Raw genomic sequence first — 26,154 nt, 5'->3', positions numbered from 1 at the left:
CTTGGAACCGTAAGCCAGCGGCTTACGGTTACAGGAGACAAGCTTATCTCCCTGACAGGATTGCCACTTCTGCAGTGGACCTGGACCCCAATGCTTGGTCAGTTAGCCAATGACAGGTAAGATTCCCCAAGGGGGAACAATCTAAGACAGGCACGATCACGTGGGAGGCCCCCAAAAGAAGGACTTTGGGGGCTATGGCAAAAGGGGGTGATGGACTCTCGCCCTTTGGGTTTGACAAAGCCCGAGTCCTCCTGCTCTTCAAGAAAATCTCTTAATCTCTTGGCTGCCTTACTTCCCTTGCTCCACCTAAGCCTGAAACAATGACAGGGTGGTGCCGCCCTGTGCTGGAAAGAGCGGATTCCCCGGTGATAAAAAAGAACATGTAAATTCCTGTGAAACCTTCTTTGTTTAGAATGCTCTCAGCTGAATGAGAAGGGTCCAAGGAGGAAGTTAGTTTGTTCCTTAAAGTCTTACAGCTCTTTGACCCTGACTCAAAATAGACCCTCAGAGTTCCTTGTTACCTATCATTTGATCCTTACTTCCCCACAATGAGTAATGTGCTTTACATGAATTCTTATGCAAAACGAACCCAATAAAAGCCAGTTTGGACAGTAAATCAGCGCGCTCCCCACTAGAGGGGGTGGCCGTTCCGTCCCTACTTCTCCACAGAAACTGGTCTGTCTCTGTGCCTGTTTTTTCTTGAGTTTTGACGAGCCATCCGCAGTGTTCCATGATCACTGCTGGCCGGTGACCCACGCATCATTCCTGAAGAACCCCACATTCCACCATGTGGCCCGTACACACAGCAGGGAACAGGGGGAAGAAACAGGGTTGGGGCCAGGCCACTCGGATCCCGTGCAACGTTTTAATCAGCATGCAAATGGAAACAAGTGCAACTGAATGAAAACAGCAGCCTGGGTAAGTCTCCCCTGACATTTGCGACCCCTCCGCCAGCTCAGGGGTTCATGCTTTCTCCTTTAAGATGAGGGTCCTCAGGCTGTTCACTTCCTGAAGGGAGAGCCGTGGCATCAAACTTTAAAACCCGACGTAGGCTCGGTCAACGAAAATGTCTTCACAGCTTCTTCATCAGAGGTTAGAGTCCCTTTCGGTTTTCTGTCCTAACAGACTTTCAGGCAAATGTTTGAGGGGTCTGTCAGTGACAATTAGGCTCAGCTGCATGTGACAGAAAACAAAATGGGAGAGTGTGCCCTTCATGTTAAGTTCAGGCAGTGTCCGAGGCTGGGACAGCACTTGGTCCACTGAGGCTCCACTGAGGCTCCACCCAGGCTCCACCCAGGCTCCACCCAGGCTCCTCCCATCTCATTGCTCTGTCTCGGGTGGCCTCAACCTCACGGTCCCCACTGGGGGCACCCTCGTTTCCGGCAGCAGGATGGAGAAAGAGACAGTGGAGAGAACAAGGTTCCCGGAAGCCACCACATGACGCCTTTGCAGATGTTGCGTTAGACGGAATTACGTGATTTGTCCATCCAAGTTCAAGGGCAATGGGGAAACACAGTCTTTATTTGGGGCAGCTACAGGCTCTGCCACAGCCCATTACTATTGAAGAGGGACGGAGCGCATGGATGTGCGGGTGGGCTGCCACAGCAGCCTACAGAAGAAGCCCGGGGCAAAACTTTAAAATTCCAGAACATTCCCAAGTGGAGGTGAGACCACCCCGTGCCCAGAAGTTCTGGTACCATGGCCTGCTCTCAGAACCACCAAGGATTTGCCAGGTGCTAACTCAACATTTTACCTTCTGGTCAAATTTTCTTATATAAAGTTTTTTTTTAATTCCAAAAAGTTTCATTTTCAAAAACACCATTTTTATTTTTTGTTTTATTCCAGCAGTAGTACAGAAATGCTCTCGTCTCCCCTCCCCTCCCTCTTGTCAATCACCGAGTGTCACTGACTTTGCAGCCTGCGTCTCAGCGGCACCCTCTCACCTCGGGCGGCCTGCTCGCCCACCTCACCTTCCTCTCCCACCTCTTCCTCGGCAACGCACGACCGCTCCCCGCCCTCTTCCCCAACCCCGCCGGTCCCCTTTAAAAACACGGCTCTGACTGCCCTCCCAAACTCTCGGTGCCTTCTGTCTGCTCCTGGAACAAAAACCAAGTTCCTTACCACGGCCTACAAGGGCTGAATGCAGTGCGGCCTGTCCAGCGCGCCAGCCGCCTCCCCCCTCCACTCCTCTCTCTCCTCTTCTCTCCTGTGCTCCCGAGCCCCACTGACGTTACCATGTCTTTCTTTTTAAAGATTTTATTTATTTATTTTTTAGAGAGGGGGGAGGGGAAGGAGAAAGAGAGGTAGAGAAACATCAATGTGTGGTTGCCTCTTGGGCGCCCCCAACTGGGGACCTGGCCCGAAACCCAGGCATGTGCCCTGACTGGGAATTGAACTGGCGACCCTTTGCTTCGCAGTCCGGCACTCGGTGCACTGAGCCACGCCAGCCAGGGCGAGATGTTACAGTTTTTTGATGGCATCACACCCTCTTCAACCACAGGGCCTTGGCCTCCCGCCGGGGAGGCTCTCTCTCCACCACCCCATCCCCCCCACCCTGTGCCTGGGTTGGCTCTTTTCATCCTCCCTTCCCATCTCAGCTCAAGCTGCTTGTTTTGAAGAAGCCTTCCCTGACGAGCACCCCGCTCCCCAGATCCCGGTCTTCAGAGCCCTTTTATGGCTATACATGCATCGAAGTGTTTCTTGGACCAGATCCTGTTTCCTCAATTAGAGTCTAAGTTGCATGAGGCCAAGGCTGCTTTGACTTTTTTTTGCACCTGCCCTGCCCCCTCCAGTCCAGCAGGGGGCTCAGTAAGTCTCAATGTAAACCCAGGCGAGGATTCAAGTCCTCCGCCATCTCGCATGCCAGAATAAGCACTGTTTTCAGTCTCCGACAAGTCCTCTCACGCTGCGTGGCCTGCATGTTTACGTTTTGTAACACAACCATTACTAGTAATACACAGTAAAAACGTCCTGGGAATGGAGGGCTGGGACCCAAATCCTCGTGTGGGAATCCCTGGTGAGCGCGGGTTCTGGCTCCACCGCGACAGGTTCGAGGGTCTCACTCCTGGCGCCCGGAGGGAGAGGGCCGCGGGCCCCGGACCCTGGGCCCTTTCCTCCCCGCAGGACCGAATGCGATGCGGCTTCCCTGCAGTGGGTCCAAGTGGGTTGGGCAGGACGGCCCGCCTGCACGGGGCGCGAGCCTGCACCTGCCCACTTCCCCCGGACTCCAAAGGCGCTTATTCCCAGGCAGCTTCAACACACAAATCCGCTTCTCGGAAATTTTGATTCGCGGCCCTGGGACACGCCTCGGCCTGCTATCTGCAATGAGACAAACAGTCCCTGGCTAATCACTGCCGTTTATCACCGTCATTCCAGGCCCCAAGGCAAAAATAGCCTTCTGTTGGCACGTTCCCTTCCAGCCCAGACTGGATGGAGACAGGGCTGGGTGGGGAGGGCGAGGCCGGGCAGGCGGGACCCAATGTTCAGCTCCGGCGCGGAGGGCGAGGCCCAGGAGGTGGGACTCAGTGTTCAGCGCCGGCGGGTAATAAACGTGCAAGTTCGGAAAACGAAAAAGACCACGTGCAGGGGGCGAGCCTGGCCCACACACCGCAGACCACCAGCCCGAGGCAGCAGCCTGAAAGTCCAGGTAGGGGCAGTCCCCGCCTCCGAGCAGCGGGCCCCGCCCCCGGCCCCGCCCCCCAGGGAGCTTAAGCGAAAGAACCGCCTGGCATTCCTGATGGCTGCTGGAGTACCAGAGGCTGCTGTGTGCGGTCAGGGGCTGGGAAGGACCTGGCAGGGGACACAGGGGACCTCCTAGGGACAGTCCCCGAGCCTCTGGGCCCATTCACAACAATGCCAGGCCTCTCTGGAGCCCCCGGGTGCTCCCGGGGCCTACAGACCTAATGGCCAGGCCTAATGGCACCCTGGGGTGAAAGTGGAGGCCCCGGGGTCCAGCCCTGGGGCCAGAAGGAGCCCACGGACAGGCCAGGAGAGGACGAGTGGCACTCGTACCCCGCCCAGCATGGCCGCGGTCCATCGGCCTTCGCCGGGGCCCCGCCTCCTACGCGGTGCCCTCCGCGCCGCCTCGCGCGGCTTCCCCGCCACCCCTGAGGCGTTGGTGACGACACAGCCAAGCCTGCGCTGACCGGCAGAAGCCAGGTACTGCGGCCCCTGCCTCCCCACAGTCCCCTGTGGGATTGGTCTCCAGCTGGGGAGGTCGAGGCAGGGGTGGGAAGTGTCGGCGTCCGCCATCACCCCTCGGTGACTGGGTCCCCGCTGGCCCAAAGCTGCGCGGGGAAGGGAGTGGAAGATCCGGGCCAAGAACTGGGTCTTCTGATGTCCTCCCGGCCTGACGTTTGCAAACTTGGGACATTTGTTTTTGTTTGCATCACCTGTATACCCTTCTCTTCCCTCCCCAGTAGCGGATACCCCCTCCTCCCAACTAAAGTGCATTTTCTTTGGAGAATTTTTCATAGCTCTTTGAAATAATGGGACACCACTGGCCTTCCCAAACTTAAGCTGGAAAGCATTGTTTTATGGCTGGTGGGTCCTCCCTTTTGAATAGGGACATAGGGATCCCCACCCCACCGCCCCCCACCACACACGGGCTATGACACTGTCACCCTCTTCACAGTGCCCCGTGCAGTGGAGCCTGCCCACAGTTTTCAACTTTGCTGCCGAGGCCAGGAACAGTGCCTGACTCCCAGGTCCCATATTCTGTCGTATTTAACTCGCACCCAAGATTTTCTGTGCACATTATACACAGGCTTATTAGACCCATCGTTATACTGATGGTATGTAATCATTACCATCATAACCCATGTATAACGTGCACCCTAGTTTTCCCCTCAGAACTGTGGGCAAAAAAAAAGTGCGTTATACACAGCAAAATACGGTAACTGTTCATTTCAAGGGGAAGGAGGGGAAGGAATGGCTAAATTAGCTGGATTGGTGTCTCAACAAATAAAACAGGGAGTATGTCCCATAAAGATGAAAGTCTGCAGGCCTTGGGGGACTTTGCTCTGGACTTGGGACGTTTGACCTAGCACGTCCCATGCAGCCGAACACACGCCCGGCGCGGGGGCTGGCGGTGGCCCAGCCATGCGTAGCGCACGCAGGCTGGCAGCTGTGACTCACTCTCCTTGCCCAACATATAAAGAAATTGGACATATCTGCTGTTCTTTCAATAGCGATGACTACACAGAAAATGCCCCCTCTAGGCCACTGTGAGCTCCTCAAGAAGGAAAAATAAGAATCTCGCCGAGAACGTGCTGTGTGGTCATTTGGGCAAACGCTGAGTGTCCCGTAGAGAGACTTGGCTGCAGGCTTCCTACAGGGGCGCCTTCCTAGCGACCTTCTCTTGCCCCCATATCACCCACCCCTGTGTGGCAGCTGTTGCTTTCCACGTGTTGGTGACAGAAATAACCCCTCCCATCAGCCAGCAGGGGGCTGACAGCGGAGGCGTCTGCAGTGAGGAAATAGCTCGGGCTGTGGCGGGTCAGGAAGGCCCTGGGCCTGCGGTCTGCGCGGGGGCTCGGGGAGGGGCCGCCTGCGGAGCCGAACCCTGGACAATTTAGAAGAAGTGACAGGATGACAGATCTCCGGGTGACCGAAAGGGTTATTCCGCCTTAGACTGGCTATAAAAGCGCTATTGGCCGCTGCTCGGCGGGGCCAAAGTGCAGGCCGGATATCTTCTGTCTCCGTTCAGTGCGTTCGTTATTTTGGCGGGGAGGAAGCCAGCGGCACGTTTCTCCAGCTCAAGGATGGAGCAAGAGCCTGAGATCAAGAAGGAAGGGGTGAGTGGGGCCCCGGGGAGGGGCGGGGAGCAGCCCACTCCGGGCCTGCGCAGCATTGCTAGGGGGACTTCCCCTGAGCTCCCGTTTCGGGTGGCCTGCCCCTCGCCGCTGGCCCCGCAGCTGGGCTCCGGCGGGGACTGGAGAACGCAGACACTTCCACACATTTGCCCCGAGAGCTTCTTTGGGAACCGTTCTGCCGGGACAGCCCTGACCAGGGCCCGTAGTCAAACTGAAGGGACTCGAGGGGTCCCTCGTCCCCACTTCCTTCACCGAAAGGACTCGGGGTGCAGGGCTTCCAAAGCCAGCAGCAGAATCCTTAGACCCGACCCGTGAGGTGGGGTTTTTTCTCCCTTTGTTTCGACGTTGGCTTCAGACTTTTTAAACCAAACTTTTTAGTGAGTAACATAGCTCAGCCAGCAAGAATGTAGTTAGACTCAGAAAAGATGTTGCAAGATCTGAATGTGATTCACATCTGTAGCAGAGATTCCCCACCTCCTAGATGATAAGATTCGCTCTTTTTGGAGACAAAAGATGTTTCTGGACCTGCTGATACACCTTTAGAGTCCCTGGATTGAGGAAAGTGCATAAAGACGGAAAGATAATAGGAATCATTAGCACTTTTCAGCAGTTTGTATCTTACTCGTCACAACAGCGTCCGTTCGTGTTTATGGGAGGAGGGGCACACATCTGTGCAAAGCATTCTTTATTCAGTCATGGGCCTGAGGCCCGTGCCACAGGCACCTTCGGAACATGCGCTGTAGCTCATAGATTAGGAGCAGGTTTGGGAGGTAGAGGTACCTGGAATTCATGCCTGCTCCATCCTGTTCTGAATGTGGGAACTTGGGCAAGGTATTAATGGTTCTGCCGCCTTAGCTTTCTCACCTATAAAATGGGTCTAAAAACCAAGCCGTTTCATGGGGCTGCCGGAACAGTTAAATGAGATCATGCATGTCAATTACGTGCCAGGTGGTGAGTCCCCCGTCAGTGGTCTTACTTTCTGAGCATCCTTCGGAGCCGGCACTGTCGGTGTTTGGGCCGGGTAACCCTTTGCTGTGGGGCTGGCCCGTGTGCTGCCCAGTGTTTGTCCACCTCCCCGGCCGCCCCTCCCTGGCCGCCGGTGGCGCTCTTCACTGCTTCAGGGCGACTGAGCACTCCACCTGGACCATCGCCTTTGATTTTCCCAGCTACTGAGGCAGTGTTGGTCAAGTCCAGCGTCAGCCCCTCTGTTTTATAGAAAAGGGGCTGGGGGGTAACATGCATTTAGGGGCTTTGTGGGGGTTCAGTCTGGGGAGGCCCTGATCTGGTCAGTGCCCCCTCTTCAAACAGCAATGTCCCCCCCAGCTGTGCCCCTGGTGACTGCAGAAAAATGGAAATGCCCCCACATGGTGGTATCTGCAAATGATCAGTCCGTTTTTAAAAGAAAGGGTTAAAACGGGCACATGCAAAAGGCAGGGGCCGACCACAGCTACCTGCCCCCTGGATTCTCCAGGGGAGGGAGCCTGCAGCGCCCAGCCCAACGCAGGTTTCCCCTGGGGTGTCCTGCGGGCAGGCCTGCCCCTTGGCTTCCTGGGAGACGTGGAACAAAACTGCCCCACTGGTGACTGACTGTGAGAGTCTTCGAATCATTAAGCGAAGTCCGGGGGAGATCTGGGAGCCCAGGAGAAGAGGAAGGGCTGGCGAAGGCTGCAGGGGGCAGGGCTGGGCTGCCAGGGGGGTTGCTCTGGCCGGGGGCTGGGCCCGCTCTCTGCCCCCTGGGGACTGTGTGACCCCTGCCTCAGTGGCCTGTGGGTCCCTCATGTGTAAAGAGAAAAGCATCTGTCTAGTACACACCCAGGCCTTTCCTCCAGGAAAGAGACTCTTAAAGGGATTGGAATACAAATGTCAAAACGCTTTGGAAATGAAAGTGCATGGTTTTTGGGGTTTTTTTTTTTTTTGTGGTGTGCCCCTGCTACCCACTAGTTCAGTGTCATCGAGCAAGTGCCTTTGCCTCTGCGTCCTCACTGCAGACCCGTGGGTGACTGACCCCAGGCCGGATGTGGCTCTCCAAGTTTTAAACACAGGGGTGGCAGCCGTGGGTTTATTGGTGACAATAAAGAGCTCTGTGCCAAAGTGTGCTTGAGTATAGTGAATGGACCAAAGAGTGTGTAAACAAGGAAGGCCAGTGACCTGGGCACGTGTGAGCCCGTGCCTAAGGGCACAGCGCCACTGTGACATCCTTTTGATCAAATAAATCAGCGGTAATGGTCATGACCTGCGTGCCTTTCTCCATATGAACGACTGTAAACCTACTTTTGCCCACCCCTGTATAGGAACTCATTTCTTCTTCTTCTTTTTTTAAAATCCTCACCTGAAGACATGCTTATTGATTTTAGAGAGAGAGGAGAAGAGAGTGAGGGGTGTGGGGGGGGAGAAACACAGATGTGAGAGAGAAACATCCATTGTTTGCCTCCCACACGTGCCCCAGCGGGGGATCGAACCTGCAACCTAGGCGGGTGCTCTGACTGGGAATGGAATCCGAGACCTTTTGGTGTACGGGATGACGCTCCAGCCAACTGAGCCACGCCAGCCAGGGCATGGACTCGTGTCTTCTTCACATCAGTCCCGTGAGGAAGGGAGTGTCGGCGTCCCCACTTTCCAGGTGGAGGAACCAAGACATAGAGAAGTTCAGCGACTGGCCCAAGGCCACCCAGGCGGCAGCAGGAGAGCCAGGACTGGATCCCGTGTTCTCGGGCCTCAGCCAGCCGGCCCCCACCCCCACCCGCAGCGACAAGACAGAGCCCCTCCAGCCCCGAGATGGGATGTCTCTCTCCTCTCCCCGCTCTGCACTGAGACGGCAACGTCTGTGTGTAAAGCGTGGGGTCCCCCAGCGGGATAAAGTGACAAAGTGCAGATAACACTCACTCCTCCAGGGAGGGATCTCTGCGCTCTGCCTGGGAATTCCTGACGAGGAGGAGGAGCCCTGAACTGAGAGAGTCTCCATGGTGGTGGAAGGGGGGTGGGGTGCCGCCCGGAGGATGGCTGCTTCCCCAGGGTCTCAGTGCCCTCAGTGTTGGGAAGACAGGGGGCCGCTTTACCCGGGGCCTGAGGGTTGTGGCTCCTGCTTTCTCCCAAATCCCAACAGCGTAAGAAGGGAAAGAAAAAAACGAGAAACGAAAAAAGAAAGCTTAACCCTGGCTTTCTTTTACATGCCTTTTTGTATGCAGCACCTTTACCGAAGACTAGAACATAAAATTCACCGTTTCAAGTATGCGATTCAGCGTATACTCACAGAATGGCGCAATCGCCACCGCAATCACGTCTAGACCATGTTTATCACCCCTCAACCATCTGCCCTCGCTTTTAGTCGCTTCCCACTTCCCCCCGCCCCTCCTCTTCTCCCCCGCCTTAGGCAACCACCGCCAGGCCTTCTGTGTCTGGTTCGCCTGCCCCGAGCAGTTCGCACAGACGGATCCGACAGCAGGAGGCCGTCCACGACCGGCCTCTGTCCCCCCACCGGGTCCTCAACGCTCGTCCGCTTTGCAGCGTGTGTCAGCGCTGCACCCCTTTTCTCGGCCAGACAGTGTTCCCTGGGGTGGACAGGCCGCGTTAGTTCTTCCATTCGTCGGTTCCTGGCCGTGTGGGTTGTCCCCACTTCGGGTTCCTATGAATACTGCTGCTGTGACATGCGTGTTCAGACGTGTGTGAACGTGTTTTCGTTTCTCCTGGGCGTGTGCCCAGGAGCCAACTGCTGAGTCATGTGTTTGCACTAGGTTCAGTCTGGGGAGGACCTGCCAGGCCTTCCCAAAGGGGCTGCCTCATCTCACTCTCCTGCTACCAGAAATGCCTGAGGGTTCCGATCTAGTCCGCACCCTTGTCAACACTTCCTGTTACGGGCCTTAGAGAGTTCAACCACCCACGTGAGGGAGGAACGCCCCACCCGCCCTACACCTCGGGTGGGGTGTGTGTGGGTGTGTGCAGGAGCGTGGAAGTGCCTCCTGCTTTCAGACAACTGGGAGCGGTGTGGTGACCGCCCTGGGCCCCACCTTCCCTCCCGGGCACTGTCACCTGCCTGCCACCGCCACTCTTTCACCCTCTCCCCACGCTGGTCCCAGAGGGTGGTGGGGACTGAGGACTGGACACCCAAGCCCCCCGCTTTGTCTTTCTCTCTGGAAGCTTCCTGCTGGGTTAGCCGACTGCAAACCAGCCAGCGGCGGAGGAGAGCCAGGGCCTCCCCACGCAGCCCTGCCCTGCCCTGCAGAGGCCCACGAACTCGTTGGTACTCTCAGGGCATCATGACAAGGCAGGAGTGACCCGTCCCTCTGCCGGTCCCACTCCTGGCCTCTCTCAAGCGGTCCTCTTTAGATTGCACGGGACACTGCCCACAGGAAGACGGGAGCACCCCAGCGTGCCCCCAGAGGGGCACGTGCCCCACGTGGCAGGGTGTCCATGAATGAAGGTGCTGGAATGGCAGGCTCCGACCCTCGGGTCCAGGCCCAGCCCGGTCAGCGGGTTCTCGCTACAGCTGGAGGCTTCTATAATTCGTCCTTGCAATAACTCTGGGGGTTGTTACCACCCCCATCTTAAGTATTTAATTTATTTATGTTTAGAGAGAGGGAAAGGGGGGGAGAAAGAGAGGGAGAGAAACATCAGTGTGCAGGAGATACATGGATAGGTTGCGTGTCATCGATTGGTTGCCTCTTGCACGCCCCCAACTGGTGACCTGGCCTGTAATCCAGGCATGTGCCCTGACTAGGAATTGAACTCGGGACCTTTTGGTTCTCAGGCCGGCACTCAGTCCACTGAGCCACACCAGCCAGGGCCCCCCATTTGAAAGAGGAGGAAACTGAAGATCGTAGAAATTAAGCTAGAAGATGGCAGTGGGCAAATTCAAAATGAGACCTGTAGATTCTAAAAGCAAAACTATTTCCCCTTTTATTTTTCTCGCGCTTGTCAGGGGGATTGTCTTAAGCGAATGCTCATTTTCCTGATGTGCCGGAGGAAGGGGAGGAATATTGTCACAGAATGTGTGCAGTCGAGGGTCCCCAGGAATCTATACTTAGACCGTTCCTCACGGTGCCTTCTGCCTGTTAGTTACAGTGCGAGTCCGAGGCTAAGGAGGTCATCAGTGGCCTGAAATCATTCAAATGGCTTGAGTTCTCCCTCTTCGATTTTGAGGGGTGTTTGAGGGGGTTTTGAGGGGTGTTTCGGGGGGGTGCTCGCGAGCATTCACCGCAGTCGGCAAGCAAACCCAGCCGGAGCAATGCAGACGCTAGATGGGGTGTTAGAGCAGGTTGCCCCGTGTCTTTCTGGCCCAGCGGTTCTCAGCACTGGGGGACCCTTCCTTCCTGGGAAGTTGGGGGACATTTAGCAACGTCTGGAGACGTTTGGGTTGTCATGGTTGGGGGAGGGGTGTTCCTGGAATGCTTACAGGACAGCCCCCGCCTCCGTGACAGAACTGTCCTTCCCAGCGCTGCCCTTGAGAAAGCCTGTCCTCAGCCCGGCGGGGGGCGGGGGGCGGTTTGGGTAGAGGGCAGGTTGCGAGACAGGGAGCCCACGAAGGTCTTCAGGTTCCACGCCATCTTCCACGGGACAGTGCCGTGAGCGGGGCCCTCTGCCTCCCGACTAAGCCGTGTCTCTCCCCGAGCAGCGGCTGACGCTCGTGCTTGCCCTGGCCACGCTGATCGCTGCCTTCGGGTCGTCCTTCCAGTACGGGTACAATGTGGCCGCCATCAACTCCCCTGCGGAGGTAGGTCGCTGTGGCGAGTGAGGCTCGGTCCCCAGGAAACAGGGAGGTGGGTTTGGAGCAGCCGGGGCCCCAGCGGGCGGCCGCCAGGGTGGGAGGGCGCACATGGAGGGCACACCACGGGTGCTCGAGCGAAGGGACGGGAACACCCACGAGACACAGAACGGACCCCAGGGGATGGACCAGGTCCTGGCCAGACACACAGAGGGCGGGCCCCAATCTGCTACCATCTTGCAATGTATGGAGGAACCCAGGGGGCAGGGGTCGCCCCACAGATGGGAAGATGGGAGTCAGTCCCCTCTGGTGTTCTGCACGTCCTGGCAGGGTGCCTACCAGAGGCTTCATGACCCTCCCTGGGGCGCCCCCTGGTGGCTAACAGCCGCCACTACCACGTTCTTCCACTCGATGTGAGTGTCCCAGGGCGGGCCCGACAACAATGCACGCGGCTCTTTCTTCGAAACCAGGTTGCGTCATTTGGGTGTTCTCTTTTGCTCTGTTCTCCAGCTCATGAAAGAATTTTATAACGAGACCTACTATGACAGAAGCAGTGAGTACCTGAGCGACTTTTCCTTGACCCTCCTGTGGTCCATCTCTGTGTCCATGTTCCCGTTTGGAGGCCTGATCGGGTCCCTCATGGTCGGCCCCTTGGTGAACAAACTCGGCAGGTAAGGGAACGTGAAGGTTCGACCCCGCAAATTCTAATCCCCATCTAGACCCCGTCAGAGTTTAAACAGAGGCCGGCAGCAGAAATCCTTATCATAACCCTAGGCGATACCGCCGACATGAATTGTGTTCCAATGCGGTCCTAAGACCAGAAGCTGACCAAGGGTTCGGGGACCTAGGCTAGGCTTTTGGGCTAGAAGTGTAGGTGGCAGGTCCCAGGCCCTGGGGTGGACACGGGAAGACCAGAGCGCTTCAAAGATCCGGCCCTTACAAATCACTTACAAATCGTTAACCATAAACGATTAAATCACATTGATCACATTCCCAAGCAGACAGCTGAACAAGAAACTGCTCGCTCCACTTGTGGGCCGAGCCGCAAGCTCTTCACTCAAGGGGAAGGGTCCTGCGGGTCTGGCTGGGGCCGGCCTGGCCCCCTCCCCCCATACCGACTTCTCAGGAGGACCTTGGGAGCCTGGACCCCAGACCAGAAGTTATGTGTTCCCAGTCTCAGACAGGTTGAAGGGAGGAGCTCTATTTTTTTAAAGATTATTTATTTCTTTATTTTAGAGGGAGGTGAAGGAAGGGAGAAAGAGAGAATTGTCAATGTGAGAAACACCAATCGGTTGCCTCTCGCACACCCCCAACCAGGGACCTGGCCCCTTAACCCAGGCAAGTGCCCGGACAGGGAATCGAACCGGCAACCTTTCGCTTTGCGGGACAACGTCCAACCCACGGAGCCACATCAGTCAGGGCAAGGAGAGGGGCTCCTGAATGCTGTTTCTAACAAGCCTGGTCTCTCACGCCCACAGAATTGACACGGGGGAGTGGGATGACGTAAGGACATTTTCTGGAATCGAATGGAGAATGTCCAGTGCTTCTAGAATGAGGGGCACGGATACAAGCTCTGCCCTTGATGTTCACTGAGCTCACAGTGAGAGTGCCCCTGGCACCCCAGGGTGTCACAGGGCGGTGCCTGGTGATCCCAGCCATGTTGGAACGTCCACAGGAATTTAACCCGGACCAAGTTCTGCATGTGACTTAGTCTCAAGGTGAAAGAACCAAGGAGTTAGTCTGTGTTGGTTTAGGAGGCAGAGTTCAAGGACACCCTGCTGTGGTGGCCTGCGCTGGGACATGCCTCCCGGCCCTGTCATCTGGTGTGTGACTCTTCCAAAGACGGACAAAGAGGAGAGACTTTGGTTCTGGTAAAGCGACACGGACGAAATACAACTCTAGCAGCAGCAGCAGCAGCAGCAGCAGCAGCTAACCTGTGTTGATGGGCCCTGACCCTCACAAAAGCCCCAACAGGAAATGAGGCCCCAAAGCTTCGATCAAGAGACACTGTAACGAGACAAAGAGGCCACACAGCGGGGAGGGGGGTGGGGAATCCCACCTCAGGGAGTGCATGCAAGTCAGCACCCCGCTGTCCTGTCCTGGGGGGTGGGGGGGCAGCGGGCAAACATCTCAGTCTTTGCCTATTTTTTAATCATACGTATACTGGTATCTTTTTTATGTCAAATTTGCATTGTTCCAGGGGTCAGTTTCAACTGTAATTTATAGTTTTTGCTTTTCGTGCCATCAGACAGTCTTTCCTGCCTGGAGTCACGAGCACAGTGTCTGTAATTTAAGAAATAGTTTAACGATTTTGCTTTTCCCAGACAGATCTGGAATTTTAGTTTGTGCACGGTGGGAGATGAGAAAAAGCTCATTGTTTTCCATGTGAAAAGTCAGCTGTTTCACATTTATCTTATTCATGGTCGTTTACACTTCTGTGTCAATTTTTAACTCAGTTTATCAAAACCCCTGAAAGAAAGGTTCTGCCTGGCGCTGCTTTGGGGTTATCTCAGGGTTTAGGGGGTGTCACCTTCATCAACTTCCGTAAGTTCTATTTATAGTTTGTTAAGCTTGTTTTTCTTTTAAAAAAAATCAGGATGGAGATCAAATTTTATTGACTTCTTTTGTAGCCTCAATTGATAATCTTATATTTTTCCGCAGTGTAATCTTTTTTTTTCTTCTTTCTCAGCATATCAACTACATTTCTTTCTTTTTTTTTTTAAGATTTTATTTATTTATTTTTAGAGAGGGAAGGGAGGGAGATAGAGAGAGAGAGAGAGAGAGAGAGAAACATCAATGTGTGGTTGCTGGGGGCTGTGGCCTGCAACCCAGGCATGTACCCTGACTGGGAATCGAACCTACGACACTTTGGTTTGCAGCCCGAGCTCAGTCCACTGAGCTACGCCAGCCAGGGCTGCAGTGTAATCTTTAATAGGGTGATTTTAACGTTGAGAGATCTTTATATACGTGCTGCAGAATTCCACCTGCCGCTGATTCATTGAGGACTTTTGCATCTGTGCTGATCCTCGAGGCCGGCCCACACTCTCTTCTAATGACCCCACCCAGTCCGGGTTTGCAGGCCGTCAGCTCGCGCCCCCCCCCCCCCGCAGCAGCAGACGTGTGCCGTGTCCCGGACCCCGGACCCTGCATGCTGCCCTCACGGAGCAGACCGGGGGCGAGCGTCTGTTACGGGGACGCGCGGACCCTTAGACCAAGCCAACCGACCTTCTGTCCTGCAGGAAAGGGACCCTGCTGCTGAACAACATCTTCTCCATTGTGCCCGCCATCCTGATGGGGTGCAGCGAAGTGGCCAAGTCTTTTGAGATGATCATCGTGTCCAGACTCCTGGTGGGCATATGTGCAGGTGAGCGCCGCCGCGCCGGGGCGGAGGGCGGCCGCGGTGCGGTCCGAACCGGGCTGGGGTCTCTGAGGTGCAGACGCTCAGGCTGTCCCTCAGTGGCCATCGCGAGTGACTGACGCTCGAGCCCCCGAGTCCGTCCCCGGTACGGACAGCGGGCACGGCTTCCCGCGACATCTCCGGTGGGGAAAGCCCCGCGCTCCGACAGGCTGCAGGGCAGAACCTCAGTGTCGGGGGGCAGGGGGTGGTCCTTCCAGTCCAGTCCTTTATCTCCGTGTTTTCCGAACAGCCGGTCGGGACCAGACAGTGGGGGGTGGCGGCTACTCTGCGAGGGCATCATCTTCTGTGAAACAGAGTAGTCGGCTGTGCCACATGCGCTAAGGGAAAGGGTCGTCTTTGGGAACTTTGGTTTCGGCTACTCGTCCGTGCGCGTGTGTGAGACGCGAGTTGCCGCGTGAAGTGTACGTCTGTAGCTTTTACCGTGGGCTGTCGTCCAAAACGCTTGAGAAACAACCCAGCAGGTGGGTTGTCCCTCTAACAGGAAGGAGTTCATGAGAGCGACCTCTCCACTTTTTTTTTTAAGTTTTTATTTATTTATTTTTAGAGCGGGAAGGGAGGGAGATAGAGAGAGAGAGAGAGAAACATCAATGTGCGGTTGCTGGGGGTCATGGCCTGCAACCCAGGAATGTACCCTGGCTGGGAATCGAACCTGCGACACTTCAGTTCGCAGCCCACGCTCAATCCACTGAGCTACGCCATCCAGGGCAACCTCTCTGCTTTCATAGGGGCATTTAGACTTTGCCAAGGGCTGCTCGGGGCTCCCCTCCCTCATTCCCCCCCCTGCCCACCTGCTGAGCAGGGCGAGGGCCTGCCTGAGGCCTCTCCGCTGGCAAAGCCTGGAGCTGACTGGCAAGCCTGGCGGAGAGCTGGGCTGCCCCAGGCTGTTCTCCATCCTCGGGCGGTTCGGAACCACCCCCCCCCCCGCCCCCCACAGTTGCTTCAGACTGCAGAGAGCCGGGGAAGCCCGGCCGTGGCCTTCCCTCAAGTTCACGTTCTTCTGTGGGCAGGATTTGCCAGGCCACTCAAGGGGAGCAAGGTGCCCAGGTGTAGGGTTAGGGGGTGTCGCTCCTTGGGGGGTGTGCACCTGCCAGCGGGCACCCAAGGGTGGGTGCTCTGGAAACGCTACCCCCTGGGCACCTCACTGCCTCACTTGTCTGCTCCACGTGGCCCTGGCATTGCCAAATAACTCAGTTCCTCCTTCCAAACGTGGGGATAGGGACACTCGGCCGATTGGGCCGGATGTGAGCGGACTTCTGGGCTGAGGGGACTGACCGCCGAGGGGCCGGGCGGGAGGCTGGTGTTGGGGGAAGTGACGAGGACCCCCGGGGCCGGGGAGAAGCAGAGGAAAAGACGACACCTGAAGAGGGAAGAGGTCATCTCAGGGCCAGAACGGCGAACCTCACCTGTGGCTGCCTTTCCCAGGGGGCAGCGGGGCAGGCCCTGCCATCCTGGCCTGAGCCCCAAGGGCACCTGGCACTGTCCCCCCGCCCCCACTTTGCTCTTTCCTGCCGGGACTCCGCTTTACATGCAATAGATGATTCCTAGAAGTCATCAGAGGGCCCGGGGCAGTCACCTTCCCGTTGGCCACCCAGTAGCGCAGACTCGGGTCTCCCAGAGGAGGAGCCTTCGGCTCCGGCGGGTGACAGATCACGGCTGAAAATCCCAGCCTCAGCGCCGAAGGAAGTTTGCATTCCCCGATGGCAGTGGCGCTCAGCCTCTTGGGCCTCGGGACCCCTTTATGCTCTCACAGCGTTTGCGGGCTCCCAGGAGCTCGTGTTCACGTGGGGTCTACTGAGCAGTATTCGCCGTGTTGGGAATTGCAACAAAGAAATATATTAACTCCTTTACAAATAGCAATAATACGCCCTGGCCAGTAGCTCAGTTGGTTGAAGTGTCGTCCTCATAAGCTGAAGCTGTGGGTTCGATCCCCGGTCAGGGCACATGCAAGAAGCAACCAATGAGAGCATGAGCATGTGGACCCACTAATCAGCCTCGCCCCCTCGCCCCACCCTCCTGAGAATGAAGAAATTGAGAATTTTTTAAATAGTAGTCATAAGCCCATTACATGTCTTGATGAAAACAGCTGTATTTTCTAAAGCAGACATTGTGCGAGCAAGGCGGGTGTCGCTTTACAGATTTACAGTCTTTAATGTCTGGCTTCACAAAGGACAGCCAGTTCTCAAACCTGCCCCTGCGTCCTGCCGGTTCCGATCCCGCGGGGCGTGTTGCCGCCTCCCCCCGCCCCCCCGCCCTGGAACACTGAACTTATGGGAATTTAATGTGCTGGTGAGAGAACGGGATCACAGCGAACATCTCAGGACCGTCCTGAGAGTTGGTTTTGATCTCGCAGAGCCCCTGGGGAGGTGTCAGGAGCGCCCTGGGCCCTCGGACCACGCCTGGGGGACAGAGCAGGTGCATCCGTTGTCTGTGGTGAATCCTTTCCCAGCCCCCTGAGAACATCGGGAAAGTGTAAGACCAAGCTCCTTAGCCCCCCGACAAAGGAAGCAAGCAACCGCTCTGACTGAGGGGGGGGAGAAATACCACCCGGGGCCTCCGGGGGCCCCCAGCGGGCCGGCGGCTCCTGAGCAGCCCCTTGGCCAGAGCCCGGCTGCTGTGCCTGGAACTTCAAAGGCCACTTTCTCTGACCCCGGTTCCAGCACAGGTTGGAGGGGGTCACCCCGTGGAGTCATTTTTAAGACAAAATAGAGATCAACCTCCACCCACAGGAAGGGGGTCCCACCTCTTCACGAGCTGCCCAGGGTCTCACTCTTCAGTGCCCATCGTCATCGGGGTCGGAAAGCCCTGGCATTAGGACGCGGCCACCGACCGGGGCCTGAGCAGTGACCGGGGAGCCCCCCACCCCCCAGGCTTTCAGGCGCTGGGCCCGAGGGCGCCCTAGACAACCAAGAGCTGCTCTAGAGACGGCACCTCTGTGCTCTGAAAATCGGGAGGGCTCGGTGGCGATGGACGGCGATGTCTCTCTTCAGACACTAAGCAGAAACATCCTTGGGCGGAATCGCAAGGCCTGACGACCTGGTCTGCGGTTCCCTCCCGGGTGTCACCAGACCCCTTCCATTGCCAGCGGCTCTGCCCTGCACTCCCCCCAACGCCCTCTCCTCCCAGCCTCCCTCTGGCCTGGCCGGAGCCTGGCTCTTGGGGCCCCGCCTCTTCCTGAGCCTCACCTGGACTAGTAACGACCCACCTGACCTTCCTCAGAGGTTCCCCGCCTTTCGCCGGGCTCTGAGCTAATTCAACGGGGTAGTGTACATACCGAAACTTCGGAGTCTGCGAAATTAACTCCGCCTGTTCCTAAAGGCGTCCAATGCCAGTAAGATAAGATGGGGAAAGAGTCCGTTTAAATCCTGGGGATCCCGAAGCAGCCTGGGCGTTGCATGCGTCCCGGCCAGCAGTTATTCCACAGCAGAGTTCCTAATGCTTAGGATGAATGCAGCTTCAGGGTCTATGCACCAGTTTACTGTGCGATACGCTGTCTCAGAAGGTGAAGCTGGTGGGCGGGGGACCTTGACCTTTCACCGGCAGACCCCCCCAGGGAGCAAGAGAGCAGAGGGTGTCAGGACCACACCCGGCATGCCTTCTCCCGGACCACCCGGTGTGCAGGGGAGGCCTGCAGCCAGGTGTCCCCAGGTGACACCGGTCGGGACACAAAGGCACCTGTCCGTGACCTTCCTTGGTTGGACTGCATTCTCTTTCCTCCGAGTTTAAAGGACCAAGAATTAAAAGAGGTGTCTGCTTGCTTCGGCCGTTCGGTTTTGAGAAAGATTCAGCCCACAGGATGTGCTCGCTGAGTTGAGAATAAGTCTATCTGCGGGCCCGGCCTGTCCCTGCCAGACTCAGTGTCCTGATCGCGTTTTTACTTCTCCCTCCTCCCAGGTCTGTCTTCCAACGTCGTCCCCATGTACTTAGGGGAGCTGGCCCCCAAGAACCTGAGAGGGGCCCTGGGCGTGGTGCCCCAGCTCTTCATCACCGTCGGCATCCTCGTGGCCCAGATCTTCGGCCTTCGGTCTGTCCTCGCCAACGACAACGGTAGGTTCGGTTCGCCTGCGGGCCCCCAGCCCCCACCCCCCGCCCCGCTGCGCATCCCTGGGAGCCCAGCTTTCCCCTGGAACCAGCTGGCTGTCCTTCTGGGCGCCCCCGTGGCCATGCCCCCACACGTGGGTGGGGCTGGAGTGGCTGACATTTTTCAGTCCCTCTTAGGACACTGGTGAGGTGGCTCTGAGGGAGCAGGAAGTGCTGTTGTTTGACTCCCTCTGGGCCAGATGGTGGCTGTCCACACGCGGGCCAGGGCCACAGTGAGGACAGGCCGGGCTCTGTGCCGACGGCCTCCAGGCGCCTCCTCTCGGCAGCGCCACTGCCGGGGGGGCTGCGTGTGGTCCCCTTACGTGCAACCCAACCCTGTGGGCCAGGTGGGGAGTCACGGGGCCACCCAGACCCTGCCTCCAGGGCCACACACCCGTTTCTAGGAGCCCAGGGCCTGGCACATAGTAGGTGCAGAGTAACTCATAACCGTCATTGTGTTTGCGTGACCTCCCCTTTCTCTGACTTGGGGCTCGAACCTCTGGAAGGGAAATCAGCATCAATAGCACCAGTCAGCATGTATTCAGTGCTCGTCGGGGGCCAGGCATGAGACCTGTATCAGCCCATCAATCCCCCGAGCCACGCGGGAGGCACACACTGGCATTGTGCCCGTTTTGCAGATGCGCAGCCTGAGGCTTGGAGAGATTGGGTGATGTGTTCGAGGTCTCATTCGGACGCAAACCCGGGTAGCTCAGGCCTAGGCCAGGTTTAATCACCGCCCTTTCCCACCTTGTAGCCCCCCCTCGGAGGGAGCAGGGACCAGGGTGGAGGAGGTAGGTCCCCGTCTCCTGGCGATGGCGCGGGAATAAGCAGCAGGGCCCAGAGCGACCGCCCCGGCATCGGTGTGCGGGAGGAGCCTCAGAGAGGGCCTGCCCCCACGGGGAGCAGGACTGGGCTCCCGGCAGGGGCAGGGGGTGTGAACGTGGGAAGGCTCTTTGTGCGTGCCAGGCACTGGAAATGTGGTGCTGGGCTGCATTTCGCCCCCCCGTCCTTGCTGAGACTCAGACACGACCAGGGTCATGGAGGGCAGGGCCTGGCCTCACTCATCTCAGAGTCCCCCGCACAGCCCCTGGCGCAGAACAGGTGCTCAAGGACCAAGGGAGGGAGGGGCAGAGGGGGCAGGCCCAAAGAGAACACTGTCGGAGAGGAAGCGGCGGTCACAGCGCGAAGTCAGGGGGTCAGGGCTGAAACTCGGGGTCTGGATTTGGTAGTTCAAGGTCTCAGAAGAGTTTCGGTGTAGGGGTGAGCAGGCATGGGGGCCAGAGGCCAGACGGCAGTGGCCCGAGTGGGAGGTGAGTGCACATTTGCCGTGAAGGTGGTGAAGCAGGATCCAGGACTAGCGAGGCCCAGGTTCACAGCTGAGATCGGGAAGAGATGGTCCAGCCTTGGCTGGGGGGAGTTGGGCAGCAGTTGAACTTGACATTGCATAGCAGTCCTTTTGTTGGTGAAGAGCAATGGAGTTATGGGATGGGGGGAGGCTCAGAGGTGGAAACATGACTTGCCATAGATGATGCCTAAACTGTGGGTCTTCTTCCTTTATTTCGCTTCCATTTCAGTGGCTGGGATCTAGTTCATGAGAGACAGCGGTGAGTCCCTGGTTTTCAGGCGGCCACCTACCCCCTCAGTTTGACTGAAAGTCTGTGCTACCTGAGGTTCAGGGGGCCCAGGGTTCGACATGCCTGAGCTCAAATCTTGGTTTTGCTCCTAAATAACTGCTCTGGGACAAGGGGCCTGCACCCTCGGGACCTCGGCGTTTGCACATGCAAAATGGGGTGGGGCCTGGTCCCTGCCTCTCGACATCACTGGGCTGGAGAAGTGGGGTAGCACGTGAAGAGCCGACCAGCACAGAGATGTCCGTGGCCATCCCAGACGGCAAGCCCGAGGGGGTCGGGGGGATGAGTCAGGGTGTTAATAGCTCCTGGAAGGAACTACTCACTCACGGAAATGTTTTCGCCGTGAGACAAAGCCTATCAGAGGGAAGAACGCATGAAACATAAATGTGCATTTGGTCAGATAGAAACCGTACACCTGCATGACCACCACCCAGGTCCAGAGCTAGGACCGAGCCAGCCCCCCGAAGCCCATGGTGCGCCGCTGGGACGTGGCCTTCCGACCCCCCAAAGGCACCGCTGTGCTTATGTTAGTGATCGCCGCCTCCTCGCTTTGCCCTGCGGTTTCACCACGTTTTGCAAAGACAGAGTTTGTCTTCCCCCAGCGGGACCCTCTGGACTTTCCCCAGCGGGACCCTCCGAGTAGCTGATGGCACCCAGCGCCGCATTTGCGAGACAGGCTCCTTGGCGTCTTGCGTCATTTGCGCTGCAGTGTAGAATTCCACGTTGTGAACACGCCACAGTTTACGCAGCTCCTCTACCACCACGGCTCCTGCCCTGTTCCGGGTTTTACTCTAGAGTCAGGGCTGCTCTTAGCGTTCTGGCCCGGGCACCCTGGTGGCCCGCGCACGTGCCTGGGCGGGACTGCTGGGTCAGAGCGGGGAGGGTGTCCAGCACCCCCAGCTCCTGCCAGACTGTCCTCTAAAGATGCCACACGTCCACACGACGAGAGTGTGGAGACTTCTTGTTTGCCCACATTCTCGCCAGCACTTGGGGGTGTCGGAGTTTTTCATTTGTCCACCTGGTAGGCGGGCACTGGCCCCGAATCACTGTCCATTTTGTAAGTGTGTGTGTCGGGCACCATCCTAGGGGCTGGGGACGTGGGGAATGAGAAAGACCAAGGGCTGCCCCCCTCAGAGCCTGGGTGGCAGCCCTGATCAGGGCGATGGGACCGAGCGGCCGGCTGGGCGCTGTGGGGGCCGGGGGCAGGGAGGGGCAGGACTCTTGGCTGGGGTGGGGGGCCTCTGTGACAGGTGGTGTTGCAGCGGCACTCATGGGGGACACTGGCATCCTTGCAGGCTGGCCCATCCTCCTCGCTGTGACCGGGATCCCAGCCGTCATGCAGCTCCTGCTGCTGCCCTTCTTCCCCGAGAGCCCCAGGTACCTGCTGGTTAAGAAGAAAAACGAGCCAGCTGCCCGGAAAGGTAAGGCTGTCCCGTGGGCGGAGGGACAGGGCCAGCGTCGCTGGGTCTTTGCTCCGGGGGGAGCGGCGGCCCAGCCTCAGGCACCCCCCACCCACCCACCCACCCTGGCCCCTCCCCCCAGCGCTGCAGAGGCTGCGCGGCTGGGACGAGGTGGACGCGGAGATGGAGGAGATCCGACGGGAGGACGAGGCCGAGAGGGCCGCGGGCTTCATCTCCGTGATAAAGCTGTTCAGGCTGAGGTCCCTGCGGTGGCAGGTCATCTCCATCATCATCCTCATGGCCGGCCAGCAGCTGTCGGGAGTGAACGCGGTAGGGGGGCGGCCGGGGGCCGGGGGCCGGGGGCGGCGGGCGGCGTCCGGGCCGCGGCGGGGCCAGCCCCGCAGCCTCTCACCCTGGGCCTGCCTTCCAGATCTACTACTACGCAGACCAGATCTACCGGAGCTCGGGGGTGAAGGAGGGTGACGTCCAGTATGTGACGGCGGGCACAGGGGCCGTCAACGTGGTGATAACCATGTGCGCTGTAAGTGCCCCGGGGACACGGCTCTCGGTCCCTTCCTGTGCGGCCTCCGGGCCCTACTCAGACGACAGCCCCTCTGGGGCAGGGTGGGGGGCAGCCCTGGCCCCCCTGTGTGGGGCGGTCCTCCGGCTTCTCGGAAGCCGATCCCCGGGCCGGGGCCATGACGTGGCAGGAGAAGATGGGACCCTTGGGCTGAGGGGTGCTGGGGCCCGCCGGCTGTTCTGGGGCTCACACAACACGTGGGCTCCCCTCACAGCTGCCCCTCAGAAGAGGGGTGCGGGACGGGCCAGGAGCTTCCAGCAAAGGCGGCTCCTGAACCCTCCCCCACTCTCCGGGGCCTCTTCCCCTCCAGGTGGTCGTGGTGGAGCTTCTGGGAAGGAGGTCCCTGCTCCTCCTGGGCTTCTCCACCTGCTTCACCGCCTGCTGCGTGCTGACGGCCGCTCTGGCTCTGCAGGTGAGGGGGTGGGGCCCAGGCGGACCACACGCGCGGCCCCCCAGACCCGCCCCCAGGAGCCCACTTCCCGCCAATCTCCCGGTGGCCCCAGGTGGCGCTGCCAGCTGCAGGGGGAGCCAGCCGGCGAACTGGCCCTCTGGGAGGCTGGATTCCCGGCGTTCCCCTTCCCCATCCTGGCCATCTCTGCCTCGCCAGGTGTGACCGCACTCTGTTTCTCCCCCACAGGACACAATATCCTGGATGCCTTACCTCAGCATCGCCTGCGTCATCATCTACGTCATAGGACACGCCCTCGGGCCCAGTAAGTACCCGGGGCTGGTTCTATGCTTCCATTGCCCCCCACCCCGCCGACCCCCTGCGCCGTCCGCCATAGACACTCCTGGCTTGGGCTCCTCGGAGGGGCTCAGGGACTGTCTCGCTGTGGCAGCGGGGGCTGGGCAGAGCACGGCCAGGGCGAGAGCGGTCCAGCCGTCCGTGTGGGCTGAGTGAAGCGTGCTGCACCAGGCTTGGCCGTGAGAGCCTCACAGGTGGTCACAGGCCCCTTTCAGGGGCATCACAGGGTGTCACTCTTGCCTTTGGCCTTCTCACGCCGCTTCTGCACAGGACAGGGAGTCCCAGAGACGCGCCGCCCCCCCCTCCCCTCTCGGCTCCTTGCACACAGCAGGGGCTCCGGCACCCTTGGTGGGCTTGCTCCGCCTCCAGGGAGTTCAGCTGTCCCTCTCGCCCCCCAAGGTCCCATCCCCGCGCTGCTTATCACTGAGATCTTCCTGCAGTCGTCCCGGCCGCCGGCCTTCATGGTGGGGGGCAGCGTGCACTGGCTGTCCAACTTCGCCGTGGGCTTGCTCTTCCCCTTCATTCAGGTACGTGTGACCCCGGGGGCCCCAGATCACACAGTTCTGGGGCGGCAGAGGGGAAACCTTGTCAAGAAAGTGAGCCCGGCTCACCTCCCCCACAGGAGGGCCTCGGCGCCTACAGCTTCATCCTCTTCGCTGGGATCTGCCTCCTCACCACCATCTACACGTTCCTGATCATCCCTGAGACCAAGGGCAAGACGTTCATGGAGATCAACCAGATTTTCGCCAAGAAGAATAAGGTGTCAGAGGTGCACCCCGAGAAGGAGGAACTGAAGGACCTGCCACCCTCCACTTTGGAGGAGTAACGCAAGAGGCGGAGCCTGCTCAGTGGGTCTGTGTGGAGCCCCCTTCTCGGGCTCCTGTCCGGCTGACGGCTGTCTGTCTGTCTGTAAACACCCAGAACTAGGACGCGTCCAGTGCGGCGGAGCACAGGCCCCGCTGGGACTGCCCGAAGGGCTTCTGTGCGGTTCTCAAAAAGCCAGACTGTCTCTCCCCGGCCTGACCCGCCAGCAACCCTGAGTCAGTGAGCTGCTGGCCCTCCCCCGTGGCCGGGCTGGCCGTCGTGCGGCTCCCGTGACACCAGCTCTTGTGTGACAGAAACCACTTCTGCGGTGGTCAGATAGAAGGGATCAAATCTGGCCAGAGAAACAAACCCTCCTCCAGTCCCGTGGGCCTTCCGGGGGTGGGGGGGGGGGGGGGGGTGCCGCGGGCGTGTGTTCAGAGCAGAGCTCATCCCCCGGTGAGGTCCGGCTCCGGCATCACCACCCTCGGCAAGTGCAACGCCGCGAGTGAGGACGTCTAGGAAGTGAGGGAACGGGTCCCTACTTAGACTGTAACCACGTCAGAGATGATTGACCCTGAATTAGATTGTCAGAGGACAATGCAGTTGCCCCCATGTACTCAATAAAACACACGTGATCACTCTCACCAAGACCCGCTGCTTCTCCGGGAGCGGGTGGCCGCGCCCGAGCGGCCGCCCCGGCAGGACAGGGGTCTGACCAGTTTATCCCAGAATCCCCATGGTCCAGAGCAGGAAGGGAGGAGGCACGGGGGGCCCTTTCTTCTGAAAGAAGGGGAGACATGAACGACGAGGCGGTCGCCAAGTTGTGAGTTTTTACAATTTAAGTTTGGGGAAGCCGCTGCCTGTCCTCGGTGCATAGCGAACAGTGAGGGGTCCTAAAGGTGAGGCGAGGAGGGAGGAGGGAGGAGGGAGCGCTCCCCATGAATGCAGCAGAGCTAGAGGCATTGCACAAAGACCTGTGCGTGTCCCAGTGGCGTGTTCGAGACGGCCGAGAAAACTCTGTGGCGTGGGAAAGGGGCGCGGAGGGAGCGCCCGCTGAATGGAAAATCTGGCATTGGGGCGACAGAAGGGGATTGGAAACGGCTTTTGTGGGAGTGGAATGAAGAGTTCAATACCGCGTAAGGGTGTTGAGGGCACCCAGGAAGCGAACAGCGCGGGGGCTATAGCCTCGCAGAAACCACGTGGAGGAAGGGGGGCGGGAAGGGAGGAGGGAGCAGCAGAAGGGGCGAGAGGGAGGTGGGGGTGGCAGCGTTCCTCCGCCCAGTTGGAGGGTCGCTTTCACAAGCGGTTCCCACACTTCTGGATTTCACAGGCGAGGAACGGGGCCGACCAGGAGAGCACCTGCGCAGGTGTGGGCCTGGCCGGCGGGGCAGCAGGTGCAAACGTCCCGAGGCGAGAGAGGGCTGGCCAAGGTCCGGGCGGTGAGGAGGACTCGGGGCAGAGAGGGAGAGGGGACCGGAAGGAGATTTCTAGGCTGGAGCGTCCTGAGCTGATCTGCGATGTGGAGTCATTCCGGCATTCCGGGAGAACATCAGGCCCTTTCCCAACGCTCCCCAAATGGGTCCAAGCCCCAGGGATGCCTGAGAGTGTTGCATCCAGCAAACTCGAGAACAAATGTCGGAGACTTTCAGGGTATCAAGGATGTTACTTTATTGGCCAAGTTTAACCTGCGCAGGGGCGAACTCTCAAAGTGTCCAGCGACACGGTACCCACAAGGGGCTGCAAACGAGAGCCGCGCCGAGCGCTTACAGCTAAGACCTTATATAGGGGCGGGCGAGCAAGCGTTATACAGAAGCAGACGTGGCAGTTAGCAATTCGCTTACAAAGACCGCGCGCGGGAATTTCAAACCAAGCATTCTTGCATAAGGCAGGAAGGCAGGATGTTTGTTCAGTAACCTAGTAATCTCCTGGCCCTAGCTAGCTAGATTCCTATTTTCTCATGGTCTAAGTTTTTCCCTACTCTTTACAAG

At 58.4% G+C, this 26,154-nt stretch overlaps 1 protein-coding gene across 1 annotated transcript; it reads left to right on the top strand.

Annotated features, from left to right (window-relative positions):
* The first annotated feature begins 3,512 nt into the window (after positions 1 to 3,512).
* Positions 3,513 to 24,810, top strand: SLC2A5 (solute carrier family 2 member 5). The gene is made up of 13 exons (XM_045858998.1): positions 3,513 to 3,646; positions 5,708 to 5,795; positions 11,422 to 11,520; positions 12,022 to 12,182; positions 14,751 to 14,875; positions 18,821 to 18,973; positions 21,933 to 22,058; positions 22,180 to 22,367; positions 22,468 to 22,578; positions 22,928 to 23,029; positions 23,255 to 23,330; positions 23,762 to 23,889; positions 23,985 to 24,810. Exons 2-13 carry the CDS (start codon positions 5,763 to 5,765, stop codon positions 24,186 to 24,188), a joined length of 1,506 nt encoding a protein of 501 aa, XP_045714954.1. The 5' UTR covers positions 3,513 to 3,646; positions 5,708 to 5,762; the 3' UTR covers positions 24,189 to 24,810.
* The last annotated feature ends 1,344 nt before the right edge of the window (positions 24,811 to 26,154 follow it).

This window comes from Phyllostomus hastatus, unplaced genomic scaffold (genome assembly GCF_019186645.2).
Source record: "Phyllostomus hastatus isolate PE091 unplaced genomic scaffold, TTU_PhHast_1.1 phas_scaffold_182, whole genome shotgun sequence".
NCBI classification, from domain to species: Eukaryota; Metazoa; Chordata; class Mammalia; order Chiroptera; family Phyllostomidae; genus Phyllostomus; species Phyllostomus hastatus.
This window is presented reverse-complemented; position numbering and strand designations above follow the sequence as displayed.